The 26307-nt window shown below is 58.7% G+C and overlaps 1 protein-coding gene and 1 long non-coding RNA gene across 9 annotated transcripts in view; one reads left to right on the plus strand and one right to left on the minus strand.

Moving 5' to 3' along the window:
* LOC118351413 (uncharacterized) overlaps positions 1 to 9353 on the plus strand; it is a 33443-nt gene extending 24090 nt beyond the window's left edge. Inside the window, exon 3 of the long non-coding RNA XR_004806859.2 lies at positions 9201 to 9353. This is a non-coding gene — a long non-coding RNA (uncharacterized LOC118351413). The remainder of the gene's footprint in view (positions 1 to 9200) is intronic.
* Positions 1 to 26307, minus strand: part of ANO1 (anoctamin 1) — an 81436-nt gene that overhangs the window by 10308 nt on the left and 44821 nt on the right. For 2 of the 8 annotated variants that reach the window (XM_025451768.3, XM_025451766.3), the window contains 11 exons: positions 19330 to 19412; positions 17663 to 17674; positions 16994 to 17065; positions 14920 to 14997; positions 13890 to 13964; positions 11120 to 11321; positions 10868 to 10979; positions 9347 to 9404; positions 7433 to 7533; positions 6623 to 6768; positions 4090 to 4242 (listed from right to left, as the gene is read on the minus strand). In XM_025451768.3, the coding sequence (XP_025307553.1) occupies positions 4090 to 4242; positions 6623 to 6768; positions 7433 to 7533; positions 9347 to 9404; positions 10868 to 10979; positions 11120 to 11321; positions 13890 to 13964; positions 14920 to 14997; positions 16994 to 17065; positions 17663 to 17674; positions 19330 to 19412 (1092 nt within the window). The remainder of the gene's footprint in view (positions 1 to 4089; positions 4243 to 6622; positions 6769 to 7432; positions 7534 to 9346; positions 9405 to 10867; positions 10980 to 11119; positions 11322 to 13889; positions 13965 to 14919; positions 14998 to 16993; positions 17066 to 17662; positions 17675 to 19329; positions 19413 to 26307) is intronic. The other 6 variants (XM_035701958.2, XM_025451767.3, XM_025451771.3 and 3 more) reach the window with 3 other exon arrangements.

The raw sequence follows: 26307 nt of genomic DNA on the forward strand, positions 1-26307 counted from the left end.
GGTTCTGTTCGACCTTCCCCACAAGAGCAGTGGTTCTCAATCCTCTATCCTGCTGCAAGAGTGTGGGCAGTCACTCTGGCACCGGGTCCACTCACTCCGTCTGGCTCCCCTCAAGAGAGCCATTGGGGATGCAAGAGAGTTGGCGATGGCCCTAGCAGGGGGGATGCTTCCTTACAAGGTCGGCTTTTCTGCGCTTCCTATTGGGCTGCTCAGGGCTGGGAGCCTCTCTGCGGCCTCCAAGCTCCCTGGAAGGCTGTGAACTGCACATCCTTGCTTCTCTCCTGGGTCTTGTGTGGTCTGGCCCCTGGGGCTTGGCACTGCTGGGTCGACATTTGCTAAGCTACTGTGAGAGCGTAAAAAGCCCTTTCCAACCAGACTGTTTGCACCAGAGCAGGGGTTGCAAGATGACAGCCCTTGGGCCACATCCGAGGTCCTGGGTGTTTGTAGAGCTTGGCTGCTTGCTGCTTAGAAATACTGACTGGTCTACAAATCAGGATGATGTATTTTTTAAAATCTGGACTTGGTGCTTCAGAAAGAGCCTCACTCCCGTTGACAGGGCTGGCGTGACTCCATGGCTATGGTGATACCCTCTCCAGGCCGTGCTGTGCACTGCAGTTCTGTTCTCTGCAACTGGGATGGAGCCACTAGAGAAAGATCCCAGTCCAGATCCCTGCACACAGGGGAGGATGTGTCCAGGAGGATGGGGGGTCCACATGGCCTGTGGCATGAGAGCAGTCCTTGGGCATCCCACTCACTCATCACCTGGCCTGCCTGGCCCTGCGGGGTCTGAGTGTGACATCTCCGAGTTGGGGCCCAAGGAATGGGTAAGCCCACTGAAGGTCAAGTGTCAGGGCAGAGGGAGCTCTGGGGGAGGCAGTGCCCCCTTGAGCACAGCTCGAGGAAATAAAACGGGTCTTCAGCCTGCCCAGGTAACAGGCCAATGGGTTGAGGGAGGTGAGCCTGTGAAGTGAGAGGACCAGGTCGGGAAGGGGTCTGGGCTGGAGAGCTTTCCAGAGCCGTGGACGGAGCCCAACATACAGGTCCCAGGAGGTCCATATGTCCAGGGCCCGAGATCCCCTGTGGCACTGCACCCCAGAATCATGGGGTCTTGTTCGAAAAATGCAAAACCAGGACCCCAGCCCCAGCCCACAGGCTCAGCCTCTTTCGGGGTCTTGACTCTCGCTGGGTTGTTAGGATGCACACTGCAGAGCACGTCATGTGCCGATGAACCCCAGGTACAAGAGGAAAACCTTCAGGCTTCCTTTAGGAGAATCTTGAAGGCAGGGGGACCTGTGTTCCTCTTCAAGACATCCCTGCTGTCCCAGGGGATGCCAAGCTCCATTTCCAAGAACGAGACAGGAAGGTATTTCATCTCGCCCGACCACCGCAATGTGCAGGAGCTGCACGCAGGCAGAGGCAGCTCACCGTGAAGGCTCAGAAGCGTAGGCCTGAGAGCAGGAAGCAGGTTCATCTGCTGTCAGAGGTCAGGGCTGGGAAGCGGCAGCCCGGTTCCCACTGGCAAGGAGCTGGGTCCCCGCTGTGACCCGCCACTCCTCCCCTCCCAGCTGCCCCTGGCGCCCTGGGTGCAGCCACGGGGGCCCTGTGTCCCCTTGGGGCCACACGGATCATGGGAGCAATACAAAGGCCTGTTCAAGGAAAGGTTACAGTGAAAGAAAGGCAGATTATGCCTCCAACCAACCAGACAGGAACCAGGAAGCATGCAGCTGACCCACAAGAACCGGGAAAGAAGGGGCGCCATGGGCAGAAGAAGGCAGATGCGGGCAGATGCGCGTCCTGGCCTCACCGGGTTAGGAAGGACGACGCCCGTGACAGGTGCAGGGGGCTGGGAGGTGCCTGGGGCGCTCCCCTCTGCCCTGGGGGGGCGTTTGCTGGTTTCAGGACGAGGCGCAGGGGAAGCAGGTCTCTGCCAAGCAAAGGATGCCAAAGCAAACACCCACCCACGGCGGACTCGCCTAGGGCCTCTGGGCGCCGGAGAATCAGGCCTTTGTCAAGGAGAAGTGACACACTCTCGTCTTTACTGCCACTGGGCACGGGGTTCCAGAATCCCCAAGGGCTGTCCGGGGAGTGCCTGGCCGGCTGCCCCGGCCACCCGCTTCCTGTCGGGTCTCTGGTGTGCACTGTAAGCTTTTCTGGGCAAACCCTCTTGTCGTGGAGGTGTTGCAGGAATGGGTGACCCCGAGTGGGCGGTGGGGGGCTGCTTGGGGTCTCCGGGTCCAGCTCAGCCCTGGTCACCACCGGGCCTCGGTCTTCCCATTGGGAAAATGGGAGCGAGGATTTGCCTAAACCTCCTCTAGAGTCAAGTCCTCCTCCTCCTTCTTCGGAGGACTTCGGAGGGCTTGACTTTGAAAGTCCCAGGAAGTGACTGAGGCCAGCCACGGTCCTCTGGGGTTCACCCTGAGAGCAGGGAGTGACAAGCTTATAGGAGCTGCGTGCAATGCCATCTTCACCTGGAGAGAGGATTTGTGAATGTGGCCTGTGGCCCAAACTCAGGACACTCAGCCTGAGAGTGATGGTGAGAAGGATCCTCCCGGCCCACGGAAACCATGATGTTTATTCCGGTCCTGCACAGAGACCCCGAGCTGAGCTCTGACCTGGGACAGCAGCAAACCCTGGAGTGTGGTGTGCGGGGCAAGGGGCTCACCCCACAGCCAGGGCTGAGTAGGACCCGGCTAGAAGGGATATCAGAGGCCAATTAGTTCGGGGGCTTTATCACAAGCAAAATCTTACGGGGATGTTCAGCTGGGAGGGCATCTGTTGGCTGAGTCTCTGCCGACTGTCTGGGCTGTCCAGACGGGTGACAGACAGGAGACAGACGGACCTGTATATTTGAGCCCCAGCTCTGACCTCTCCCTAGGGAGCCCCAAGGTTTCTGGCCCGCCCTAAAGCCAGGCCCTGAAGGAGTCCCCACAGATGCCACGATGCAAACCCTGGCTGCAGGGAGCCAGAGAGAAGCACAGACACGTGCGACACGTGGCCAATGACACTTTCAGACAGTTTTAACCCTGGAGAGTGCACAACTGGGAGACACTGGAGCCCATGCTCTCTGGAGGCGGCGCTGGAGGGTGGTGAGCAGGGCCGGGCCACCAGGGCCACCAGGGGCCAGGGCAGGCATGGCCTGAGCAGCCCCACGATCACAGGCAGGGAGGGATGGCCGAGGGGCATTTCTGATGAGGAGGAGCCAGCGCCAAGGGTGGGAGAAGCCCCCACCTCTCAGCCAGATGACATCTGCCCTGCTGACGCCCTATCACCCTGGCATCCTGTCCGCGTCTTGGGAGGAGGACAAATAATGCGCCTAACACGTCATTCCATCTTTGTTTCTTCCACCGACGAGTGGGGATGGGCTGTTCTAACTAAAATCGTGTCAAGTAGGACTTCAAACCGACGTATTTCCCCATCTCATTTCGGGATAAAATAGAAACTTTTTTGCTTTCACCTGGAAAACTGGGTCCTGGTTTAAGTAAGTGGACTCACTTTGAGATGCTCATCCTCTCTGGGGACACCTCTGACTACCAGAAGGTTAGCGGTCACGCTCCCCGTGAGTGCACTGACCCTCATCCCCACCTCACCTGCGGGATGATGAGGAAGCCCTCACTCATGGGGGCTGGAACCCCCTTGGCCCTGACCCTCCGGCCAAGCCACACCGCGCTCATCCTGCGCTGCTGGGAGGGCTCCTTTCTCCTCCCTTTCCTGTTCATGGACGTTGAATGACTGCGTGATATGCGCATGGAAAGGAACCCGCTCAGTCTTGAACACTGGCCTCCCAGACGTCAGCTCTGAGAGCTCTTGGGCCACCCGGACAGGCCGGGGTGGGGTGCTGAGGACCTCTGAGAGCACGTGCACCTCGGGGACCCCTCGTGTAGGTGGCTGTTGAGATATTCAGATACCTATGACACTGATGCTTTCCAGAATGTTCTCTCAGGATGGAGATGTTGGGGTGGGGGTGTGAAGGAGCCCGTGGGGATCCCGTGCCCGATCTCAGTCTGCTGGCTCTGGATTGAGCTTCTGGGGAGCAGGACACCCCCATCGAACCCAGTGTGTGCTCAGAGCCCGTTCCTGAGACTCACTCACCGATGTCTTTGGCTCTGACAGCCACTGGCCTTCGGAGCTCGGTGATGAACTTTTTGGCGTCCAGGCGGATCTCGATGATGTTATTCAGCAGTGCGAACAGCGGGGCCAGGGGGAAGGACGCGACGAACAAGGTGACAAAGCCAAACTGGATGACTGCAAGGAGAGTGGGATGGTCAGGACGCCGCTGTGCCCCAGGGCGAGGCCCCACAGTAGGACCCAGGGCGAGACCCCATGGCGGGGACCCCACACCCCACCATAAGCTGAACACACGAGCCGGGTGGGGTCTGGCTGGCTTCCTGCATCTGACACGCCCTCTGCACCTTTATAAGAGTAGCCCCGGGATGCACCTGCCGAGACACCAGGTGACCCAGGGCCAAAGGGGGGCTGTGGGGAAGGTTCCAAATTTTGTTCTCAACCCCAGCATTGACTCCTGAACAATGAGCATGTAGTCACTTATCATACATCTAATCTTAGACCATCATCAGAGGTGGGGAGACGGCCCCCGTGAGCACGAAGCCTCAGCCTCGGCGACCCCACGTGGGGCCGGCAAGGGCCCTGGGCGGGGCTCCTGTGCCCGAGCAGTTGGAGGTTCCTGGGATGCAGGGATCCCGCCAGCCTCACTGGGTGTCCAAGAGCCCCCATCGACCCCTTCTGTCGGGCTCCTCGGAGCCATGCGGGGCCCACTGTCCAGAACAACCTGTCCCCTCTTGGACAATTCTCATCATCACCAGGCTGGCACCGGGGCTCGGGCCTTGGATGCTGCGGGAAGCACAGAGCCGGCTCCCGGGAGAGGTCAGGTAAAGGTTGCTGAGCAGAACCACATGGGGGAGGCTGGTTCAGGAACCGTACAGTCTGTCCCGGGGCTCCCGCTGCCAGGTGGTAAACAAGGAAGCGGACAGAATGTCACCGTGTGCCTGGCAGGCTGAGTGTGGCCATTGTTAGAGCCGCCAGTGGGGCTCCGTGGGAGCCTCCATATGGGAGCGGGGATGCTGGCTTCCCGCTCGCCCCGCGGGCCTCGTGGGCCTCCGGGGGCTGCTTCCATGGACACAGTCTTGTCTGAAGACGGCTTTGTGGGGGGACGGAGATTCGGATAAGCTCGGCTGTGGGCTCCTCGGGGGCCACTGAGGCCTGAGGCTGTGGGGTCCTCACATCGAGTGACGCTGACTCTTGTGTGGACAGGCTCAGAGGCAGGGCGGGGGGCTCCACAGCTACCCTCCTCTTCAGTCTCAGGCACTGTGTGCTCCAGGCGCCCAGTAGAGTCGGTCCTCAAGGAGGAGACCAGCAGTGGGCGCGGCGGAGAACGTGCTAGCGGCAGGGTGCAGCGTGCATCACAGGGTGGGCTATGCCCTGCGTGGGCAGGGGCCTGTCCCAGGGGTCTCACCACGCCCAGCAGGAATGTGGGCACAGCCTCCAGCTGCTGCAGAAATGGTCGTCTGGGGAAGCATCCATCTGGGTGCCTGTCGTCCCACTGGCCTCAGGCAGGCGGGGTGGGGGGGCCCTCCTCCTGGATCCCAGGGTGACACCACACAGCCTGGGAGGGAGCAGGTCCTCGGGGGTCCACGGGGGTGAGGGGGCTACCCGCCCACCTCCCATTCACCTTGGATTTTATCCCAGGAGAAAACAATGTCATCTGAACACAGCACTGTTTCCATTTCTCAAGGCCTTAAGAGTTTTTTCCTCCTGAGTCAACAGCAAGGTGCTCTGGAACAATTATCTGGGACGCTGTGACTTCTACGGACCTGCTGGGCCAGCAGGAGGGACGTGCTCATGGGGCCACCCTGCCCCTCGACACTCAGAGCTGTCCGTGGTTTGCTCAAGTGTTTGCTAAAAGTGCAAGGTCCCAGGTCCCACCCTGCACAGACCAGGAGTGGGCTCCAGAGCTGGCATTTAAAATGCGCTGTCCCTGGAGGCTGGGGGGCCCTACATGTTGGGATCCCTCTGCACGTGTCTATTCACGTGTCTGTTCACTCTGCAAACATGTACTGAGAACCCACGATACACTTGGATCTATTCTACGTTCTATAGATGGTGGCTGGTGATGAGAATCGGAGCAGGGGGAAAAGCAGAGGGTCACAGTGGTACAGGGGAGGGGCTGCTCCTTTGAAACGCTGTGGTCAGGGAGACCCCGCGGTGGAGGACATCCTGAGCACAGCTCTGGAGAAAGGGAGAGAGTGAGTCATGCAGGTATTAGGAGGAGAGCATTCCAGGCAGGGCACAGCTAGTGCAAAGGCCCTGTGGCAGGTATGAACTCTGGGTGTTTGGGTAACAGCACGGAGGCCAGTGTGGCTGGAATGGCAGGAGGAGGTGAGGAGAGGGAGGAGGTGGGGTTGGGGGGCTCCAGGGGGCCGTGTGAGCTGCACCTGTTTTTTCCTCTGCTTCACTAGTGCACCCCACTGAGAGTCACATGCCACCTCTGGGCATCCTCCTGCCCAGTGACACAGCTGCTGGAGACAAGGCTCCATTCCTGGGTACCTCCCGAGCACCTGCCCTGTGCACCAGCCCCGAGGACGGGACCCCACCGACCACCACTCACTCATCTCCATGTACTCTGGGGTGAGGCCCGCAAAGGGCTCCAGTGTGTAGTCCACCTCGTAGCGCTGCTTCCGCTTCACGTACTCATCATGGTCAGAGGGACTCTGGCGCCTCAGCCTCAGATAGCGGATGAACTTCTTCATTTTCCTGAGGGAAACATGAGGTCGCTTCAGTTAGGTGTCGGGAAGATGGGTTTGGGCGCTAAGGACTGTCACCTCCAAACTGGTGTTTCTAATTCTCTGAGCCAAGCCAGGGCTTCTCTGTCACTGATTGCCTGAGCCCTTCCCCTGCAGGGTCAGGGGTCAAGTGTTATCTTGGTTTTTGACACAAGGAGACAGGTGCAGGGAGGGCAAACAGGGTCAGGGCTGAGCTGTGCCCCAGCAGACGCTGTGGGCAGGAGGCAGGGAGCAGATCACAGAAAATCATCCCACACGTCCCTGATTCCAGAGGGAGGGCTGCCTTGCAGGGGGAACATGACATGGACCTCAAAGGGCACAAGGTAAGGACGCTGAACCTCTAGATGCTCCATCTACTGGCCACAGGGGCCGGCATGCGTGTTCGAGGGTACCTGTCAGCACCCCGAGGCCTCAGCCTGTGGCGGAGCAGGGCCACATCTGGGCCCCCATCCTCTCCTTGTCCACCATGGGGTGGCTATGCCCTGCCTTCCCCTCTGTCCTCACCCCGTCTCTGCTCCTGTGCCCCATCTGGCCCAGGTCCCACAACACCTGTCACCCAGAGTACCACTCTCCGGGCGCCCCAGGGCCCCATCTCCCCCTTGCTCCCCTTGGCCCCCAGGCCGGACGTTACTCACGGGATGCCAATCTCAAACAGGTTGTTCTGGATGAGCTGCTTGCCCAGCATGATGATGCTGAGCTGGATACAGAGCTCCATCAGGCAGCCCCCCGGGGCGCACTGTGGGATAGACAACAGGTATATCAAACCCCTGCCCCGCCCATTGTGGACGTCTGGAGAGGTGACCCTAGCCCCTGGCAAGGGGAGCTCAGCCCTTGTGCTGTGGGCTGAATGCGTCCCCCACAAAGACACATCTCCATCCTAACCCCTGGTACTACAGGACATGACCTTAGTCGGAAAAGGGTCTTTGCAGGTGTGGCCAAGTTAAGCTGAGGTCATATTGGAACAGGGTGGGCCCCGAGGGAGTGGCCGATGTCCTCATAAGAAGAGAAGACACACAAGACACAGAGGAGAGGAGGCCATATAAGGACAGAGGCAGAGGCTGGAGGGATCCGGTCAGAAGCAAGGCACACCAGGATGCCGGGAGCCCCCAGAAGCCAGGAGCCAGGCCTGAAGGACCCTCCCCTGAGACTTCGAGGGGAGCACAGCCCTGCTGGCTTCTTGGTTTTGGACTTCTGGCCTCAGAACCATCCCAGGATACCTGTCTCTAGACTATTTTGTTACAGCGGGCCCAGGAAGCTAATGCACCTTGTCTCCAGGCTGTCAGGGCTGGAATATGGCGTGGGGAGGGACGCACTGTCAGGGAGTGGGCACTGATGGGGCTGGACTTAGGGGCTCCTCCTCCTCCACCTCCTCATCCCCCAGGGCCAGGACCGTTCCCATGCACTGCTGCCTATCTGCAGGCCCTGCACGGCCGTGGCAGCCTGTGGGCTGTGCTGTTGGGGAAAACACGTGGTGAGGCAGCTGGCCACCCCTCTGAGGCCTAATGTCCCTGTCCTCAGTGGGCTTGCACCCCCTGCCTGAGGCTGGTGATGGGCAGGCATGTGATAGACCAGAAGTGTAACCTGCCCAAATGAAGGGAGCTCAAGGGGCTCCAGGTGACCCTCTGGGGCATAGCTGACCCCTCTACGGGCCCAGAACAAGACTTTTTATACTGTTATCACAGGTCATATGTCGGAGGGCCATCATTTCATTAAAAAAAATTATTTCCTTTGCTTTATTCCTTTTTACAAAGGCATTTCCCCAATTTCTCCAACCATTAAAGAATTTGGCATGGCATCATTTACGGAAAGGCCAAAATCCTACAACGCAAGAGCACTTCATGGGCTTTTTGCAAACATCTGTCACTGTGGGTGAGGCCCATGACTTGGGATGTTCGGGGGCTGGTACTCAGGGGCTTGAACCCCTTGGCTGTGCTCCAGGCAGCCAGATCACCTTGTACCTGAAGCCCACTCCAATCCTCTCTACCCCATTTCACATGGTCTTTATCAGAAGACCCACCCCTTGTTTTCTAGTAAGCTGATTCATCCTGGCTGTTGGAAACGCTGACCAGGGTCCCTGCTCCTGAGACCTGAGCCCCCGGCAGCCTTGAAGCTCCGCTTGCTCCAACGGAGCTGCTGGAGCAGGTCCAGGGGCCGGCACGCTCACCAGCCCCACAGTGGCTGGAGGAGCTGAGCAGAAGCCAAAACTCACCAGCACCGATTCAGGGGGAGAGAGGTGGGCATTTCTACGTTAAGGTCACAGAATGAAGCTGAGCTCTGTTTAGTCCTCATTAATCCACGTTAACCAAAGAGAAAAACATTCGGCATCTCATAGAAAAAGGAAAAAACTCCAAACGGGTATTATTCTTTTGCTTTGGGGACTCTGAAAAGACTTTCTTCTTTTAGGTTGACCCTATGTGGATGCATCAAATAAGATCAGAGCCCCAGCGGCGGGGCAGCAGAAAAGGAGGGAAATGCTGCTCAATAACATCTGCTTGCACCGGGTCTGCTGTGTGGACGGACTGGGAAAGCAGCACAGGACACGCTCTTACCTCCTCCATCCGGAAAGAACGGAAAATGTAGACATAGTCGCCTGGGCGCCCGACGAACCTGCAACGAGTGGGGGCAGTGGCAGGGAAGGGTTGGCGCGGGGAGACTGGGGCAGGGCTGCAGCCCGCCTCGAGTGGCCCACAGGCTCTGGCAGCTGAGCCACGACCCCTGGGGTGTGCTGTGGTAGCACCTTCCACAGACTCTCAAACTCCAGAGGCGTTATAGGAGGTCCAGGCGTGGAGTGTACCCCTGCACCAGCCGGGAAGCACCAAGCTGGCTGTGGCTGTGCTCTTTCCACCTGCACCTGTGGCCCCGACCCCCGTGAGCCACCTTGCCCTACTGTGGGAGCTCCTGGAGCTCGCTGCCTGGGGCCCTGCTGTCTGGGGTCTCTGCTGTCTGGGGCCCTGCTGCCCGGGGCCCTGCTGTCTGGGGTCCCTGCTGCCCTGTGGCCCTACTGCCTGGGGCCCTGCGGTCTGGGGTCCCTGCTGTCTGGGGTCCCTGTTGCCTGGGGTCCCTGCTTCTGGGGCCCCTGCTGCCCGGGGCCTTGCTGTCTGGGGTCCCTGCTGTCTGGGGCCCTGCTGCCCGGGGCCCTGCTGTCTGGGGTCCCTGCTGTCTGGGTCCCTGCTGTCTGAGGTCCTTGCTGTCTGGGGCCCTACTGCCTGGGGCCCTGCTGTCTGGGGTCCCTGCTGTCTGGGTCCCTGCTGTCTGAGGTCCTTGCTGTCTGGGGTCCCTGCTGCCTGGGGCCCTGCTGTCTGGGGTCCCTGCTGCCCTGAGGCCCTGCTGTCTGGGGTCCCTGCTGTCTGGGGCCCTACTGCCTGGGGCCCTGCTGTCTGGGGTCCCTGCTGCCTGGGGCCCTGCTGTCTGGGGTCCCTGCTGCCCTGAGGCCCTGCTGTCTGGGGTCCCTGCTGCCCTGAGGCCCTGCTGTCTGGGGTCCCTGCTGCCTGAGGCCCCTGCTGCCTGGGGCCCTGCTGTCTGGGGTCCCTGTTGTCTGGGGCCCTACTGCCTGGGGCCCTGCTGTCTGGGGTCCCTGTTGCCTGGGGTCCCTGCTTCTGGGGCCCCTGCTGCCCGGAACCTTGCTGTTTGGGGTCCTTGCTGTCTGGGGTCCCTTCTGCCTGTGGCCCTGCTGTCTGGAGTCCTTGTTGTCTAGGGTCCTGCTGTCTGAGGTCCTATTGTCTGAGGTCTCCATTGTCCAGGGTCCTGCTGCTCTGCGTTCCCACTGTCCGGGGTCCTGCTGCCCTGGGTCCTGCTGCCCTGGGGTCCCCACAGTCAGGGGCCCTGCTGCCTTGGGTCCCCACTGTTTGAAGTCCTGCTGCCCTGGGTCCCCACTGTCTGGGGTCCCCATTGCTCTGGTCCCACCATAGATGCCAGGCCTCTCCATGAACTCAGGGGCAGTGGGATCCATACCACAAGCTCTGCCCTGGGCCCAGGGCCTCCCACCTGCAGGGAGACGGGTGGAGAGCCTTCTATGGAACCGAAGGAACACGGTGGGAAAGGCAGTGAGTTTCAGTAACTGACATCCCTACCTGCCTTTGAAGAAAGCCACGTAAAAGATAGGAGTGTAGGAATTCACGAACTTTAGCAGGAAAGCTTTGAAGATTAGCCTCTCCTCGAAGCTCTTCTCCGTCTTTGGAACCTCTAGGAAGAGCAAGATGCATGTGACCCTTTACTCCACTCTCATGGGATGAAGCTCAGAGGAGGTAAGTGACCAGCCCAGTGACCAGCCCAGGGCCCTGCAGCAGGAAGGTGGCCATGGTCTCCCTGGGATGCGCACTCACCGATCTTGGTGAGCCACCGGGCTATGCACCCGTAGACCTCGTCCAGCAGGATGATGACCACCAGGTTGATGATGACAGCAGTGGCTGTGACGGTGACCCGGATGTTGGACCGCACGGACGGGGAGGAGTTCATGGCTAAGGCAGCGGCCGTGGAGATCCTGTAGATGATGACTCCCAGGACGATGGCAAAGGTCACTGCAATCTGCAGAGCGAGGAGGGCCGTCAGGTCCCATCAGACCCCAGCCCCTCCATCTCCCCAGCCCAGCTCCTGCCCAGCCTGCAGCAGTTTGGCTTCAACACAGCTGAGCTCTTGTCACTCCCTCAACGTCAGGGATCTGTGGTGCTAAATCCTCATAGATGGATGAATGAGAGGTTGGTTTCTGTTTTATGGAAGAGGACGCTGAAGTTCAGAGAGGTTAACTCACCAGGCCAGGTCACCCAGCTCAGGAGCTGAGATTGTCCAGGTGAGCCCACTGAGCCTGACACTCAGGAGATCTCTGCTGCCACCTGCCCCAGGGCACCACACCTTCTTTCCTGCCCATTGACCCCAACAGGGCACAAGGGGGCTGAACCCAAAGGGCTGGCCTGGCTGGTGTGAGCCAGGCCAACTCTGGGGGAGAGGGCTTCTCCCCATAACGTGGGTGGCCTGAGTGGAAGCAGTGCTGCCCAGAGGAGGGTGGGCGGGGGGCAGTCCGACCCACGGGGGGGCAGTGCTGCAGGCCTGGCTGGGACAGTTTGGGATGCTTCTCTCAACATCTCCATGAGCCACCCACACACCTGGCTTGTGGGTCATCTGGGCAAACCCTCTGAGGGACCAGAACATTCCATAAAACTCGGGCCGCTGGCTGCCTGGGAGACTGGGGTGGGCGCTGGCTAGGATAGTGAGTTTATTATGTGTGGGGTGGTCTGTCTGCTTGGGTTTCTCTTCCTTTTCCTCAAAGGCCCTAACTCACCGGAGACGACCCTGTCCTCACGCTGTCCTGCACTGCGTGTGGATGTAGGGAGATCCCAACCCCCAGGATGCACTGAGGAGGGAGGGGGGCTGTGCCCGGCTGTCACCCACGCCTGACTCCACCTGCGGGCCACGCTCCGTGCCCTTCCATTCCCCTGTGTGACCCATGTCCCTTCCTCCCACTCGGGGTGCGGAGGGCAGGCCGTGCCCTGCTAGGATGGTCCCTCACGGCTCCCAGGACACTCCTGCAGTGGCGCGGGCTGCGCTGTATGTCTCAGGTCACAGCTTGGAAAGGCTGTGGCTGGCTCAGCCCCCGGGGAGTCTGCAGCTGTCAGAAATCTAGGAAAGCTCCTATTTTCTACTTTGGGCTGGTAGTTCCACTTCTGCACACATCTGTGGGTGCCCGACGGGGACCACACCCCGCTCAGGAAGCTCCGGCAGCCCACGCCACACCCTGACCACACTCCCTGGCCAGCTCCGGGAATGAGGGCTTTCCTTGGAAACTCCCTCGCTGCTGCCAAGTGGCCCCTCCCAGGGGAAGGCACCGCCCTGGCCTCCAAGGCAGCCTTGTGCCAGCGCGTGGAGGTGCAGACGGGCGGCCGGCCCGCAGGGTGACTCAGGGAGGAGGGTGACCCCTGCCTCCTGCCAGAGGACGGGTGGGTCCCCACGAGGGGCAAGACCTCTGGCAGTCCTGTCTCCTGCGGGCAAAGCCCCTTCTGGGTTAAAAGGGCTGTGGGGCTCTGGCTGGTGGGTTCACCCGGTGGTCCCAAGACCAGGACCACGGAGGGGACAGCGCATAGCAGGTGCTCAACCAATATGTGCTCAGTGAATGAACCTCCTGGGGTGGGTGGAAGACAGAGCTGTGGCCCATTCATCCATGAGGGCAAAGAAAGACAAGCCCCCACCTCCCGTGGAGTTTGCACGGAGCAGCGGGGCTCCGGGGGCAGAGTGCCGACTGGCACCGGGGCCCAGCATGTCTGGGCTGGTGGCCTGGAGAGAAGGGCTTGACCTGTGGCCTGTTTCCTCATCAGCAGGAGGGGTGGCATCGGGATTATGAGACCTCAGGGAGACTCCCTGCAAGGCCCCCAGGCCGCTGGACACGGCTCAAGCCCTGGCTCACGGTGGCTGACACCAGGCCCCCAGGTGTCAGGCCCCTGGGTACCAGGCCCCGGGCTGGGAGCCATGCAGGACTCTAACTTGGGCTGGACAAGGGGCTGGTGATTTTCACAGTGTCCGCCAGTGCCCTGCCCTCTTGAGGAGGACAGAAGCGCAGCTAGCACATGGCCAAGGCCTTCCAGGGCTGAGATCCAGTCAATCTGGGATTAAAATCCCCACAGAGAGCCAGGGTGTTGGCTGATTACACCAGCAGCATCGACAAGACTAGAGTCACGGGCCCTTAGCCACCTGAGTAGCACTGTCCTGACTTGTGTCCTGCCTGTGCATTTTTATTTCATGGTTTTCTTTAACAACAACAACAACAACAGCAACAAAAAAACCACCAAACCACCCCAAAACTCTTCAGTTTTGTCTGAAATAACATGTATGAAGTTTCAGGTTTGAACAACGAGTCCCTCTCAGAGTGAAAGCTGTAACTCAGGGACCAGGCGAAGTTACCTCCCGTACCTGAGAGCACACGGGTCCCCTTGGGGTCCCCATGGAACCCGAGCCCCTTCCTGTTTTATGGAAACCTGACCCCACACCACATCCCAGGATGAGAGCAAATGTCATGTTGAGGCCTGACTCTGGTCCAGGTGAGCCCCACGCCATCTCCCCATGGGCTTCCCAGATCTCTCCCCACCTCAGCCTTCCGGAACTCACCATGAAGACAATGGAGACCAAGTTGGTGAAGTAGGCTGGGAACCGGTCTCTCCAGGTCAGCTTCACCTTGTCCGTCTGCAACATGAAACAATGCTGGGTCATCTGGTGCGGGGCCTGCCGCGGTGGAGAGAACTCTGTGCGCGCGCGCGCGGGTGTGTGCGTGAACACGGACAACGGAAATACTCAGAAACACCTTTACGGAAACACGCCCACAGGTGACAAGTGAAAGCAAACAGTAGCATCCAAGGAAGGGTCTGGGGTCTCATTATCTACCGAATGATGCCACATAAGAGCAGCAATACTAGTGTTGGGAAACGTGACTCCTCTGCGTCCGGGGCATCACAGCGCCACATGCTTTTCTAAATTAGACTGTCAGCCCCGTGTCTGGGAGCAGCCTGAGTCTGGCTGAAGCCTCACTTTAAGGCTAGAAGATCTTAAGGATGTCTTGCCCTCTGCCACCCAGACCATAATAGTTATTTTTCCTGCGCAGGGCAAGCTAAAACAGGTAACTAGCATTACGAGTTGAAACGCCGATTGCCGCGTAGCAACGGGGCACCGTGGTGACATGGGGCCCTGAAGGCTCTCTGGCTCCGGGATGGCCTGGGCTGGTGGGCCCTTGACTAGCAGCTTGATGTCAACCCGCTATCTTTCGAGAATGGGGGTGGATTTTTAAATGATGGGGGCCTGGTGGGGGGGGAATGCATGTATTAGGACAGGGAATGCCACTCATTCCAGGGGCGGGTGGCATGCGTGTTGGTGGGCAGTGCAGGAAGCAGGCACAAGCATCCATGACGAGCGCGCTCCATGGGCTCCAAGAGAAGCCAGGACTCCCCCCAACACAGACCCATGGTAGCCATGCAGTGACATCTCGACACACATCACAGCCCGATGGGTGTGGAGGGAAGGCACAGAAATGTGGGTGTGGATGTTAAAGAAAAAAAAAATACAGAGTTTGTTGAGGACAACACAACAGACTTTGATCGTCTGCAAAACAGTCAAGACTTGCGTTGCCCCCGAAACAGAAGAGTACCAATTTCACCCCCGCCATGGCTGTCTTAACCCTCTGCTTCCATTTGTTTGTTGACTCCTCTGGAATATGCCGGCGCTTCTGAGGGTGGTGGAGGGAACAAGAGAGCACCGTGGGGTGAAGTGTGATGAGGCTCTGGAGCCGCAGGGCACAGGGCCTAGCGTCCCCTTGCCTGCGGGGTGTGCTGGCTGCCAAGGCTGACGCGGGGCCCGAGCGTTTGAAACCAGTAACAGATGGCAGATCCCCATGTTCTAAGGGCAGGGGGGCAGCAAAGCTCTGGGAATGGGAGATGGGGCTTTGGAGATGGACTCCCCAGGAAAGACCTGGCGGGGCTCTGAGCCGCCCTCCGTGAGGGGGTCACCATGATTTCCACAGAGCCACGCCCAGGAGCATAGGTTCATGTGCCAGTTAACAGGTAGGTCTCTTTTATTCGCAGCTGGATTTGGTGCCATAGCTGGGGGGGGGGGGGGCGGGAATGACAACCATAAAGGAGCTGCTGGGAGCCATGAGACACAGAGGGGAAAATGAGGGGTACGGCCCGCCAGAAGCATACAGGGCCCGGGAGGCCCCCAGAGCCCTGGTGAAAAGGAACCCTGTACACTTGTTGCTCTGGAGATCACAGCTGAGAGGCACACCTGGCACGGCTGCCCAGGTCCACCGTTTGGATTTGGTTATGTCCCTTGACTTTACATGGATTGACGTGAGCCATAGAGCCTTTTTCTCCTTAGGGAAGAACCAAATACTCATCTGTGCTCATGCTAAAAGGTGCCACCGTAAAGGCACGGGGTGAACAGTCCTGACCCTAGCTGAGGGCAAAGGGTGCCACATAGAACACAGGTCTTTGGGGCCTGTAGTGGAGGCCTATGGGGCTTCCGAGGCTGTGGTGTCCAGGCTGCTCCCTTCCGGAGGACAACATAAAGTCCAGAGGGTCTAAGGGGGCCAGTCAAGGCCGGGCAAGGCAGGCTCTGGAGGCAGTGTGCATGGAGATGTGCACACATTCGTGCTTTATGGTTATCTGCAGCCTTGCTAGGACTCCAAGACAGTGTTCAGGGAGCTGCACCCACTTCCTGGCTGAAACAGGATGAAGCTGGATTTTTGCCGTGTTCCAGGAGCTGGGGCCCGAGAGGGGGTTTTTGGTGCACCCACTTTACCCCCCAGATGAGATTTTGGCAATTGCAACCGCTGGACACTTGGAACCAGCAAACCTTGTCCATGCACCACAGTAATAAGGGAAGATGAACCCAGGGGCTTGTGGTGTGGATGTGAACGCAGGGGGCAGGGGGGCGCTTGGGGAGCGTCTGTTTCCCACCCATCAAGGACGGACACACACTTCCCCAGCCACAGGCGGGGGGTGCCAGGGGCCAGGGTGCTCCCCACTTGTCCCTGGGCATACAAAACACCTTCGTTAAAAACCAGCCACACTGCTCTAGAGGTTTGCTAGAATTTAGGCTTTGAACATGACAGCCAATTTGAATGGATGTTTAGGGGGAAAAAAGTCACTTGTAAAAAGATGGTGATCTTCAGAACATCATGAAACACTTCCCTCTCATTCCCACGTCTCTGAGGGAAACAAGGAATTGGCTGTCTGCTCAGGGACCTGCTGGGGCAAACCGTCCTGTTTCATAATTCAACATCGAGCACAAGAAGCAGACATAATAAAATGTCAAGTGTCCTGTGAAAAAGCTGCAAAGCTGCCTGGTTCTTCACGTTGAAATGTTGGCTGAGGTTTGAGATACCCTCAGGACAGGTCAAGAAGAGAGACCCAGAGCAGAGGCTGACAAACATCGGCCTGTGGACCAGATCGGGCCCCTTACTCGTTTTTATGGATAAAGTTTTATCGGAACACGAGCAGGCCTACTTGTTTACCTGCTGTCTGTGGCTGCTCTCGAGCTACGGAAAGCATTGAGTAGTTGTGACAGAGGCCTTGTGGGGTCAGATATTTATGATCTGGCCCATGTCTGGGGGCCGGCCCCGGGTCTGTTGATGTGCACGCAGTGTTTGCTGAGCCCTGGTCTATGCTGCTGTGGGCGTACACTGTGTTATGGCCAGGAAAGCCAAACAGCGGTGGCCACCGTACCTCTTTGCTTTTGGATTCTTTCCTAAGTGACTTTTCCAAGACTCTGGCTTCATATTCGGCTCTGGGATGGTCCTGTGGAAGAAACCAAATCAACGAGAAGCCTGTTAACTGAGTTTGAGACCTTCAACATGAGCACACATGACAAATTCAGTCCTTACATTGGTCTCGGGCACCCTCTGGGGGCAGTTCGTAGCTGGCTGCTTGCACCATATCCAATTTAGACTGCCCCACCCATGGCCCGACCAGGATTCTCCCCCTGGTTGGGAACCCCAGCCCACCGGCGTCCGTGTCCTGGAGGCAGGTGGTCTGTGCTGCCGCCCCCCCTGCCGCCCACTTGCTCATCGTGAACACCCAGCCATGAACTGGCCCCCGAGAATGTTCTATCAGGAGCTGTGGGGGTCGAAGAGACTGCAGGAAGTGTCAGCGAGCGCGGGCAGACCGGAGGCGCCAGGCCTCGGGGGAGCCCAGAGCAGGTCAGCAAAGGGCGCTGGAACAGAAGAATGAGGGGTATGAGAGCCGCAGAGTGGGGGAGGAAGCAGAGACCCCTGCCCGCGGTGGAAGAGCTGCGGAGAGCCGCGCGGCACAGACAGACGGATCAGTGTGCAGGGAGGTCCCACTCCCAAGGAGACAGGCTACGGGGAAGACAGAGGAGTGACAAAAAATCCAAACCTTGACAGCCTCCTTCGGGGAACCAGGACGTAAAAACAAAAACAAAAAGATTTCATTACTTTGTGTTTTGTTTTGTTTTGTTTTTTAAGAAATAGGCCGCATCCTCTAGAGATCATTTTCTTGAGAACCAGAAAGAAGGTGGATGGACACACGGGACAAGAGGGGTGCGGGGAACCGGGGCCAGCAAGCCACTGCTGCCCGGTCACATCTGCGGCTCATGGGGTTGCGGAAGCCCCCAAGGGCTGTATGTGTGAGACTCCGGGAAAGGGCCCGCAGGCCAGTCAACTCGACACAGGCTTCCCTTCCATCACCACCTCCCCGAGGAGGCCCTGAGCAGCCACAGGGGATGGGACACTCACTTGGGGGACTCAATGGGGCCCGCTGGGACCCCTGTCCAATGGTTCTGATCGCCATCCCAGAACCAAGTGCCCAAGCCATCAGGGTGAGGGGATCACAGATGGATCCCCAAGGGGTTGAACAATGGGGACCGCCCTTTCCTTCTCCCAACCACAGGCACATCCTGGAAAGAACATCCTAAATCTAAAATAATAAGAAGATGTGACAGTTTTTTGTCCTACTCGAGTCTTTCTAATAGAAACAGTTGCAGGGAAGGTGCCTCGCCAGGTGGATGGCTGAGTGGGCTGTGGGGGCAGAGCACCAGGGTCCGGGCGTGGCTGTGTGCTAAAGAGCTGCCTGCTGGGGACTGGGACAGATGCAGCCACTTGTGACGTGGGATAATGGGACCTGCCGTGGAAGAGGTTGTGCCTGGAGACGGCAAGTCAGGTGACCCATTCTGGAGCATTTACTGCTCTGTGCCCTGCTCCAGACCTACAGACACTTTACGACCCCTGCAAAGTCCATCGAGTGAGGCCCAGGAGAGGCAAGGACGCTGAGGCACAGAGGCTCGCCCCGGGTCACATGGCAAGGGTAGTAGGAGCTTGGAATGGGACTCTGCAGCCGCTGTGCCTCTCCTGCAGACTCTACCGTCTACGGGGCTTCCCTGGCTGACAAGTACCCGGCCCTTCCGTCCTGGGAAGGAGCGTGTTGTGCAGGGGCACACGTGAGGAATGTGAAAAAAGTCAGTGGAAGAGATTTACAGGTCACTACATAAGTGCACCAGAGCTTTCTTGAAAAATAAACTAAAAGCACGGAGGGGCGCCTGGCTGGCTCCATCAGCACAGTGTGCGACTCTCGATCTTGGGGTTGTGGGTTTGAGTCCCATGTTGGGGGTAGAGTTTGCTTTTAAAAATTAATAAAAAATAAGCATGTACTTTATAAAAGTACTGGTCACTGGGGGGCCAGCCCTGAAGGCTCTGCTCTGTGCTGTGGCTGTGGGAGGGGGGCGTTTTTTGCTGGTCCCTCCTCTGGGAAGTCCTCATTCCCACTCCCCAGCCAGGCCCGACTGCAGGTGGAGAGGGGGCTCCAAGGGGCGCGAGTGTGGCACCCGGGCAAAGGCTGACAGCCCCCTTGGGCCTTGGGTTCATGGGGAGGAGCGGTGGACCCAGTTGTGCTGGGTCGGCATGGGAGCCTGGGTGCACGTCCACGGGAGCTCTGAGATCTGAGACTCCAGCAGACCCCAAAAGGTCACATTGGCGGCTGACTTGGTGCCGGGGAGATGCGGCGGGGGCAGGGAGGGGCGCAGGGGGCACGGGGGCCAGACTGCTCACCTCCTCCTCCTCGAAGCCCGTGAGGTCCCAGTGGTACCTGAGCCGCATCTGTTTCCGCTTCCAGTGCTCCATGAAGGTGGCGGCTGTGGGTGGGAGGAAGAACAAGGTCATCCAGGACAGAGGGCACTCTGGTCACCCACATAGTGTGGTCAGCGAGGTACCGACAGGCTGGACCAAGGACAGGTGAGCTGGTGTCCTCTGTTCCCCACGGGACAGGGGCACTCACTTCCCCGTTTTACAGATGAAGAAACTGAGGCAAAAGGACATTGAGTCCCGGCCAAGGTTCCTCAGCCAGCCAGGGAAGGGCCAGGCCGGCTGGCCCCAGAGCCTATGCTCCTAACATCCTGCTCCAGCATTCTTGAGGACCCCAGGTCACAGGTGGGGGTCCTGAGGTCACCAGGGTGAGGTGTGGGCCAAGGCCACTCACTCAAGATTCAAACCTCCACACTCTGGCTGCTTAGCTGCCCTCTTAGCTGCTATGTCCTACTTTGTATTTGTCCTAGTAGACTCAGCATAGTTCAAATGCTGCCTCCTCCAGGAAGCCCCTGGTCATCCCCCTCCGTGTTGGGAAAAGACCCCAACTCCTCTTGGGAACTCTCTCGCTCACAGTGACCACACCGTCTTCTACTCTGACTCTCATCCCGGTTCAGGGGCCTTTCTGGTGTGTGGGGCGGGGACGCCGCCTCGTCCATCTGGATTCCCGGCACAGACAGGTGCTCAGGAGGGCTCAATGGATGAACGAATGGCTCTCGTGAGCACACAGCCATAGAGATGCAACTGGCTGAATTGCTGGTTATTAAAGCTCCCCCTCCTCGTGGGACAATCGGCGGAGGAGGAGGAAGGGAGCAAGGACAAGTGCGGTTGTATCATTAGCGAGAGCTCAGGCCCCTGGGTGTGTAGACTAGCCTTTCCCCCAGTTTCCCTGAGGAGAAATCCAACGCTTGTCTGACAAGCGGTGGCATCAAGATGGAAATAAGTGAGGTCTGGCGCCTGCCTGGCAGCGAGGTCCGTGGCCAGGAGAGGGTGCAGCTTTAGAACTGGCAAGAAGTGGGTTTGAGTCTGGCTCATCTCCAGGCTAGAGAGCTTTTGCCTGTCCAAATTGCTCCTCCACGTGAAGGAGAGGTGGCCACAGGGTCCCGAGATCACCCGATTTTGTGTGTAGCTGGCACCCCTGAAGTCTGAGTCGCCCGACCAGCCGGGCTGGCCAGGAAACAGCAACCTCTCTAGGTCTTTCGAATGGGGATGACTTAATCCTGGGCACTGGCCAGGCAGGCAGCGGAGGAGAGAAGACAAGCAGGGGATAGAGAGAGTGGATGGAGAGCGGGCAGGGATTGGGGACAGGGGGAGGCGCTGCTGCTGTGGAGCCAGAAGCAGCCAGAGTCTGGTCACAGAGGGAGGGCCTTCCCGTGGGTGTCAGAGCTGCCTCCTCCAGCCAGCGACACTGGGGAGGCAGGGGAAGTAGGGAGAGGTGCCCGGGCCCTCCCTTCAGCTGCCCTCTGACCTCCCATGGGCAGGACCCACAGGGAATCGGGAAAGCACTGGGCTGAGCAGGCAGCTCCATGGGATGCAGACACTGAGCAGCAGCATCGTGGGGAGCACGGCAGGGGGAGTGGGGGCCAGATGCCTCCTGCAGGATGGATGCTCCCTGCAGGCATCTGGCCAACGAGGAGGACACAAGGGGCTTTCCTCTGCCTCTTCCCACACGTCCTCCAGCCTCTGCAGTGGAGGGGGTCCAGCCTGCCTCACACCCATGACACCTGTTCTGAAAGGCACCTTGCCTCTTCTCTCTGTCCTGGTGCTGAGCGGGAGTGTGACAATGCAGGAGCGCTGGTGCTCACACCGAGGGCTCCATCCAGGCTTCCTGTATCCTCCCCATTGCCGGTTGGCCCATCTCCACCACCACCTCCCCGGCCACCTGTCCTCCCCTCCCCTGGCCACAGTGTCATAACACAACTACCTTGTAAGGAGGACTCTCTGTGTATGTAGGGGATTCACGGTTGCCGGTAACCCGACCCTTGCCACGATGCTATTTCCATTCATGGATTTACAAGCGACCCCAGAGATGCAGAGGGTTGAACGCCAGGCCTGAGGTCAACTGCAGGTTCACAGCAGGACTGGGATTTGAATCTAATTCCATTTGACCCCAGAGTCTATACTTAACCACCCTACCTGACTGGTCCTCTGGACACCTGATATTCTTTAAGGGAATAATAACCACAGTCATAATAAGTAGCCTGATTATTAGAGCAAACTGCATTGCCATTTTATGGACCAGGAGATGAGGGCTCAGAGAGCTTAACTACTTTGTCCAAGGTCGCACAGCGAGGCAGCTGGTACTTGACCCCAGGCACTCTAGCTTAGGACCTGTGCTGTGAGATCTTAAGACAGATACGAGGACCCTCTTCCAGAGGTCCCTGTGCCCAGGACCAAGGCTGGAGCCTGGTAGCCAGGGGTGGCAGTGGTACCTAGTTAAGCCTTGGTGGGCTTGGTTATGTTGAAGAAATAAAGACACGTTCTATAGAATAATTACTTTTCAGCTTCTTTAAAAATTGGAAGCATTGGCACCAAAAGGCTAGAGCCAAGGTGAGACCATCCGTTTGTCAAAGTTCAGGTGTACCTTCTCCTCTTGGCCACAGACCCCGCCACTCCCCGGTGCTGGACCCCGTGGCAGAGTTTGCACACCTGCCCTGAAGCAAAGGGGTACAGGTGCGGAGCTCAGGCTTGACTGGCAGGAGGGGTGACGTGAAGGCTCACACGGAGCCCAGGGGGCAGGCCCGGCCTCTCAGCTCAAAAGGCATTGTTAGAAGGGGGCTGGGTAACGGCAGGAAGAAGCCCGAGTGTCTGTTCTCCCCAACTGTGCTCCTGCGCCCCCGCCCCCATCCCAACCTCGTGGACAGTGGAGGGTCCTGCCGGGTTCCCTGCTCCCCGGGGAGGTCTTGCCAGCGTACTGCTTCCGCACGCCCCACCTCTTTCCACCCCGCCCTCAGGCCCTCCATGCAGGGGTAACACACTCCTTTTTACAGATGCATAAAGTGAGGCTCTGAGCAATCTTGTGATCGGTTAACAGGTGGCAGAAACCTGGACTGGGAACTTCTGATGCCAAGATTGGCCAGGGCTGGGGCTGGGGCCAGGGTGTGGGGGTGGCTTCACACCTGTCTGAGGGCAAGCTGTGTGCCGAGCCTGGTCAGTGTCCAAAATAAGTGGCCTCAGTGACCACACAGGGGGCCCAAGAGACAAGACAAGGTCCCCGAAATCCAGAGCCCCGAGGGCAGCAGAGCACAAAGACACAGACAACCCAAGGGGGAGTCCCGGGCAGGGTGGCAGCAGGTGGCTGCGCTATAATTCTTCTTGCTTTAAACATCTGCCATAATGATACAATGTTAGACAAACATTCTTGCAGGGCAGCCCAGAGGCAGCAGGTGAGCGCAGGGCCTGGTCTGCCCTGGACCACAACCAGCTGGGAGCCTGGTGCGTCACTGCCCGCCCTGCCCCTGCAGCCCCAGCCACCCCCCCCGCCCCCATCTACACATCTTCCGACCTGGCCCATGAGGAAGGAGCCCCACTGTGTCTGGCTAAGAGGGTGACCACGGGATAAAAGGCCACGCTTGGTATGGTTCCGTTGACGTGAAACACCCAGGATGGTTATTAGTAAACCCACTGAGAAGGAAAGCAGACTGATGGTTGCCAAGGGCCGGGGACAAGAGGCAGTAGACGGGGAGCTTGCCAAAATTCAGATTCCCGGGCAGGCCAGTGGTAAGCACGCAAGGGTCTGAAGCCCTGACCTCCCGGTCGTCTGGCCTACTTTCCTCCATCCACCTCTTGTCTCATCTCTACTACCCCTGGGGGCAGGCAGGGCTCAGATGCTAGCTCCACAGGCCAGGGGGCGTCCTCCTTACAATGTCACCCCCAAGGGCAGAGACCGGCTTTGTGAACCTCTGGCTCCCAATGCCCCAAGTGTCTGCTAGCCGCACACCTCTCCTCCTCCGGGTGGGGACCAGAGATGCCTCCCCTGGGAGCTGCAGGACCAGCAGGAGCTCTCTGAGCAAGCAGTAGAGACGGGGCTCCCTGAGTCACCAGGCACCCCATTTATTTACCCGCCCCCCAAAGAGACTTAATTAACTCCCGAGTCTCCTCTGGCCATTTAATTCCAGCAAGAATCACAAAGGAGCTGTGTCTACACCCCCATCTGGCTCGGGGTGCTTGGCTGGGCACAGCCCTGGAGGGGTTTCAACCACACCTCCACCATTTCATTAAGATGGGGGCCACCCTCCTGCAGCTTCTTGCAGCCGGACTCAAACCAAACAACCTCCTTTGTTCTGCGTGGAACTGACAAGCAGTTAAAACCCCATTATTATGCCATAATTTCAGAAAATTGATCCTAGCAAATAGCTAAATGGGGCTCAAAGTTGCTTTGTGTGACACCTTCTTGGAGGCTTTGAAATGTCATAAATCCCAGGCGGCAGCAAGCTGGCGTCTCTAGGACCAGTGCTTCAGCGCCTGGGCCAGCGGGCCCCACTGTGCAGGGGACGGCGACACGGCCGGCTCCTGCTGCGGGCAGCGGCAGGTCCGGGATCTGTCATCGAGCCAGCAGAAATGTTAGCAGCTGGAGGACAGGAGAAGAAAGGACACAGGGAAGCAGACACACCAATGGGAAGACGAGCCCCTGGAGGGCAACAAACAAATAATTGAATAAGGGATTTAAAAGGGAACTAACCTCGAGGTCTCTGCTAATTACGCTAGACAGTGATTGTGCAGGCGGGGGGGGGGGGGGGGGGGGGCGGGGAACTGAGGGGGGCGTCTCCCGCTCCCTCTCCCTCCACCTCTGGCTGGGGCTGATGGCACCACCACCTCCCAAGCCCGCAGGCTCTTTCCTGTTACTTCTGTCTTGATTTATAATAAGCTCCTTTCTTCCTAAAGTGAGCGCTTCCCAGGAGTGGTGTGGCTTTTTTGTTATCTTTTCCCCCCAAAGAGAGCATGCAGACCGAACATGCACTTGACAGACGGGCACGTTGCTGTGTCCCGTGGTGGAGGTGGAGGTGGAGGTGAAGCTGAAGAGGCGTGTGTGTGTGTGTGTGTGTGTGTGTGTGTGTGTGTGTACGGGGAGAGGCAACCAGCAGAAGCACAGATTCGCCCCCTTCCCTACAACCTGCGGGGAGGGAATCACGTTTTGCTCTCAAGGATGGGGAGCTGGTAAGGGCCGGCCAACACCGTTGAGGCCATTACGTGGCCCTGCTCTGCACACAGCAGGTGCTCGATAAAGAAGTGTGAACCCCGCACGCTGGCTGCCCTGAGCAGGTGCCCAGAATCGGACGAGATCGCTCGGTCCTGGCCGGGTGAGCCTCCCTGCCTGCCCACCCCTCACGGCCGCCTCTGGGAGACCCTCTGCTCCCCCAGGAGGGCACAGGACGGAGCCTGGAGCAGGTCTGCATGGAGACAGGTGACCGGGCACTGGTTTAGAGCTGGAGAGCCGACGGGCCTGGCGGGGCGTGTTATGTCCGTTAGAGCTGTTAGCTGTGTGGTCTCGGGCAGCCGCGCTCCCTCTCTGGGCTGCGGGGTCCTCATCCGAGGATAACAACTGACCCTCCCTCCAGGGCTCCTGGGTCACCACTGAGGTCACTGTATGCAGGGCTCCTGCCCAGGGTCTGGCACACAGTCAGCCCTCAATGCAGGTTCTCAGGGGGACGGAGGCGCGTCTGGGGACAGATGGGGGAGCTGTCCAGGTGAGGATAAATCTGAGATAATCTCGTCAGGAGGAGGAAGGCCTGTGTCGAGCGGGCATGTCGGCGAGAGCAGGTTAACCCCACAGGCAGAGGGAGGAGGGACAGGTGCCCATGCCCGGGGCCGGGGAACCAGAGTGCTGGACTCCACTCTTGCCTCTGCCTCTCATCTCTGGTGTAAGCCTGGGAAAGCTGCCTCCATTTGCTCATCTGTCAAATGGGGCAATAAAGCTACCCACCTCCTATGGCAACCAGGGCATCAGTGAGTCACCCCACGCACGATGCTCAGCACGGTGCCTGGCAGAGAGCCTAATGGAAGTGGGTCTTCTCCTTTGGATGGGGTGAAGCCACATCACGGACAGACATCCCCAAGCACAGGGTTATATTGGGCTCCAGCCTCCCAGGGTCCAGGCTCTTCTCTCATATTCAATAAGCAAGTGTTCACCGAACCCACGTACCAGTGAACACAATATGACACCTGGCACCAGGCACAGCCCCGAGGATGTCACAAGGAATGACAAATTTGAGGCTCCCAACACCCCTCAGAGTGGCTTATATTATTACCCCCATTTTACGCCTGGGGATTCAGAGAGCAGAAGCAACTTGCCTGAGGTCACACAGCTGCAAGGTGACAGAGCTAAGAGATCTGAACCTGAGTCTGGCCTGGGATCTGCGGCACCATTAACCACTTCACTGCATCTTCCTGGGAGAGAGCCCACCCTGCTGGGTATCGATCGGACCCAAGCGTCAAGCTGACAGTCTGTGCAAGCTGAGCTCCCCCGGGGGCTCGAATGCGCTGCCCAGTGAACCTTCCCAGCTCAGGGCAGGGACCCAGGCCTGTGCGCCTGGCCAGCAGGTGTTCCAGCTTCCGCCTGGAGCTTCCCAGGCCCAGACCAGAGAGGCAGTGGGGAGGAGAGCGCACACCAGTGCTGAGGTCTTGAGGAAGGCCAGGGAGGCTGAAAATGAGGAGCAGAGGGTGGTGTGGGGGTGGCTCGGAGGTGTTTCCTGGCGGACCCAGGGTCCAGAGAGACGAGGGTGGGCAGCGGAACCACACATAGCTACCACCTCCCCAAGCTCTGCAATAACCACAGCAAAGGGTCTTCCAACACAGCTTGAATGCCTCCTGGAGCAGGGTGCTCACTACCTCCCTGGCTGGCTCACACAGTGCTCACCGCTGGAAATCTCTCCCTGTGCTGAGCTGGTGACCTAGGATTTTATTGATGGTCTTGTTTGGAAGACTGCCTTTGTCCACCAAGAGACG

This window comes from Canis lupus, chromosome 18 (genome assembly GCF_003254725.2).
Source record: "Canis lupus dingo isolate Sandy chromosome 18, ASM325472v2, whole genome shotgun sequence".
In the NCBI taxonomy this organism is placed as follows: Eukaryota; Metazoa; Chordata; class Mammalia; order Carnivora; family Canidae; genus Canis; species Canis lupus.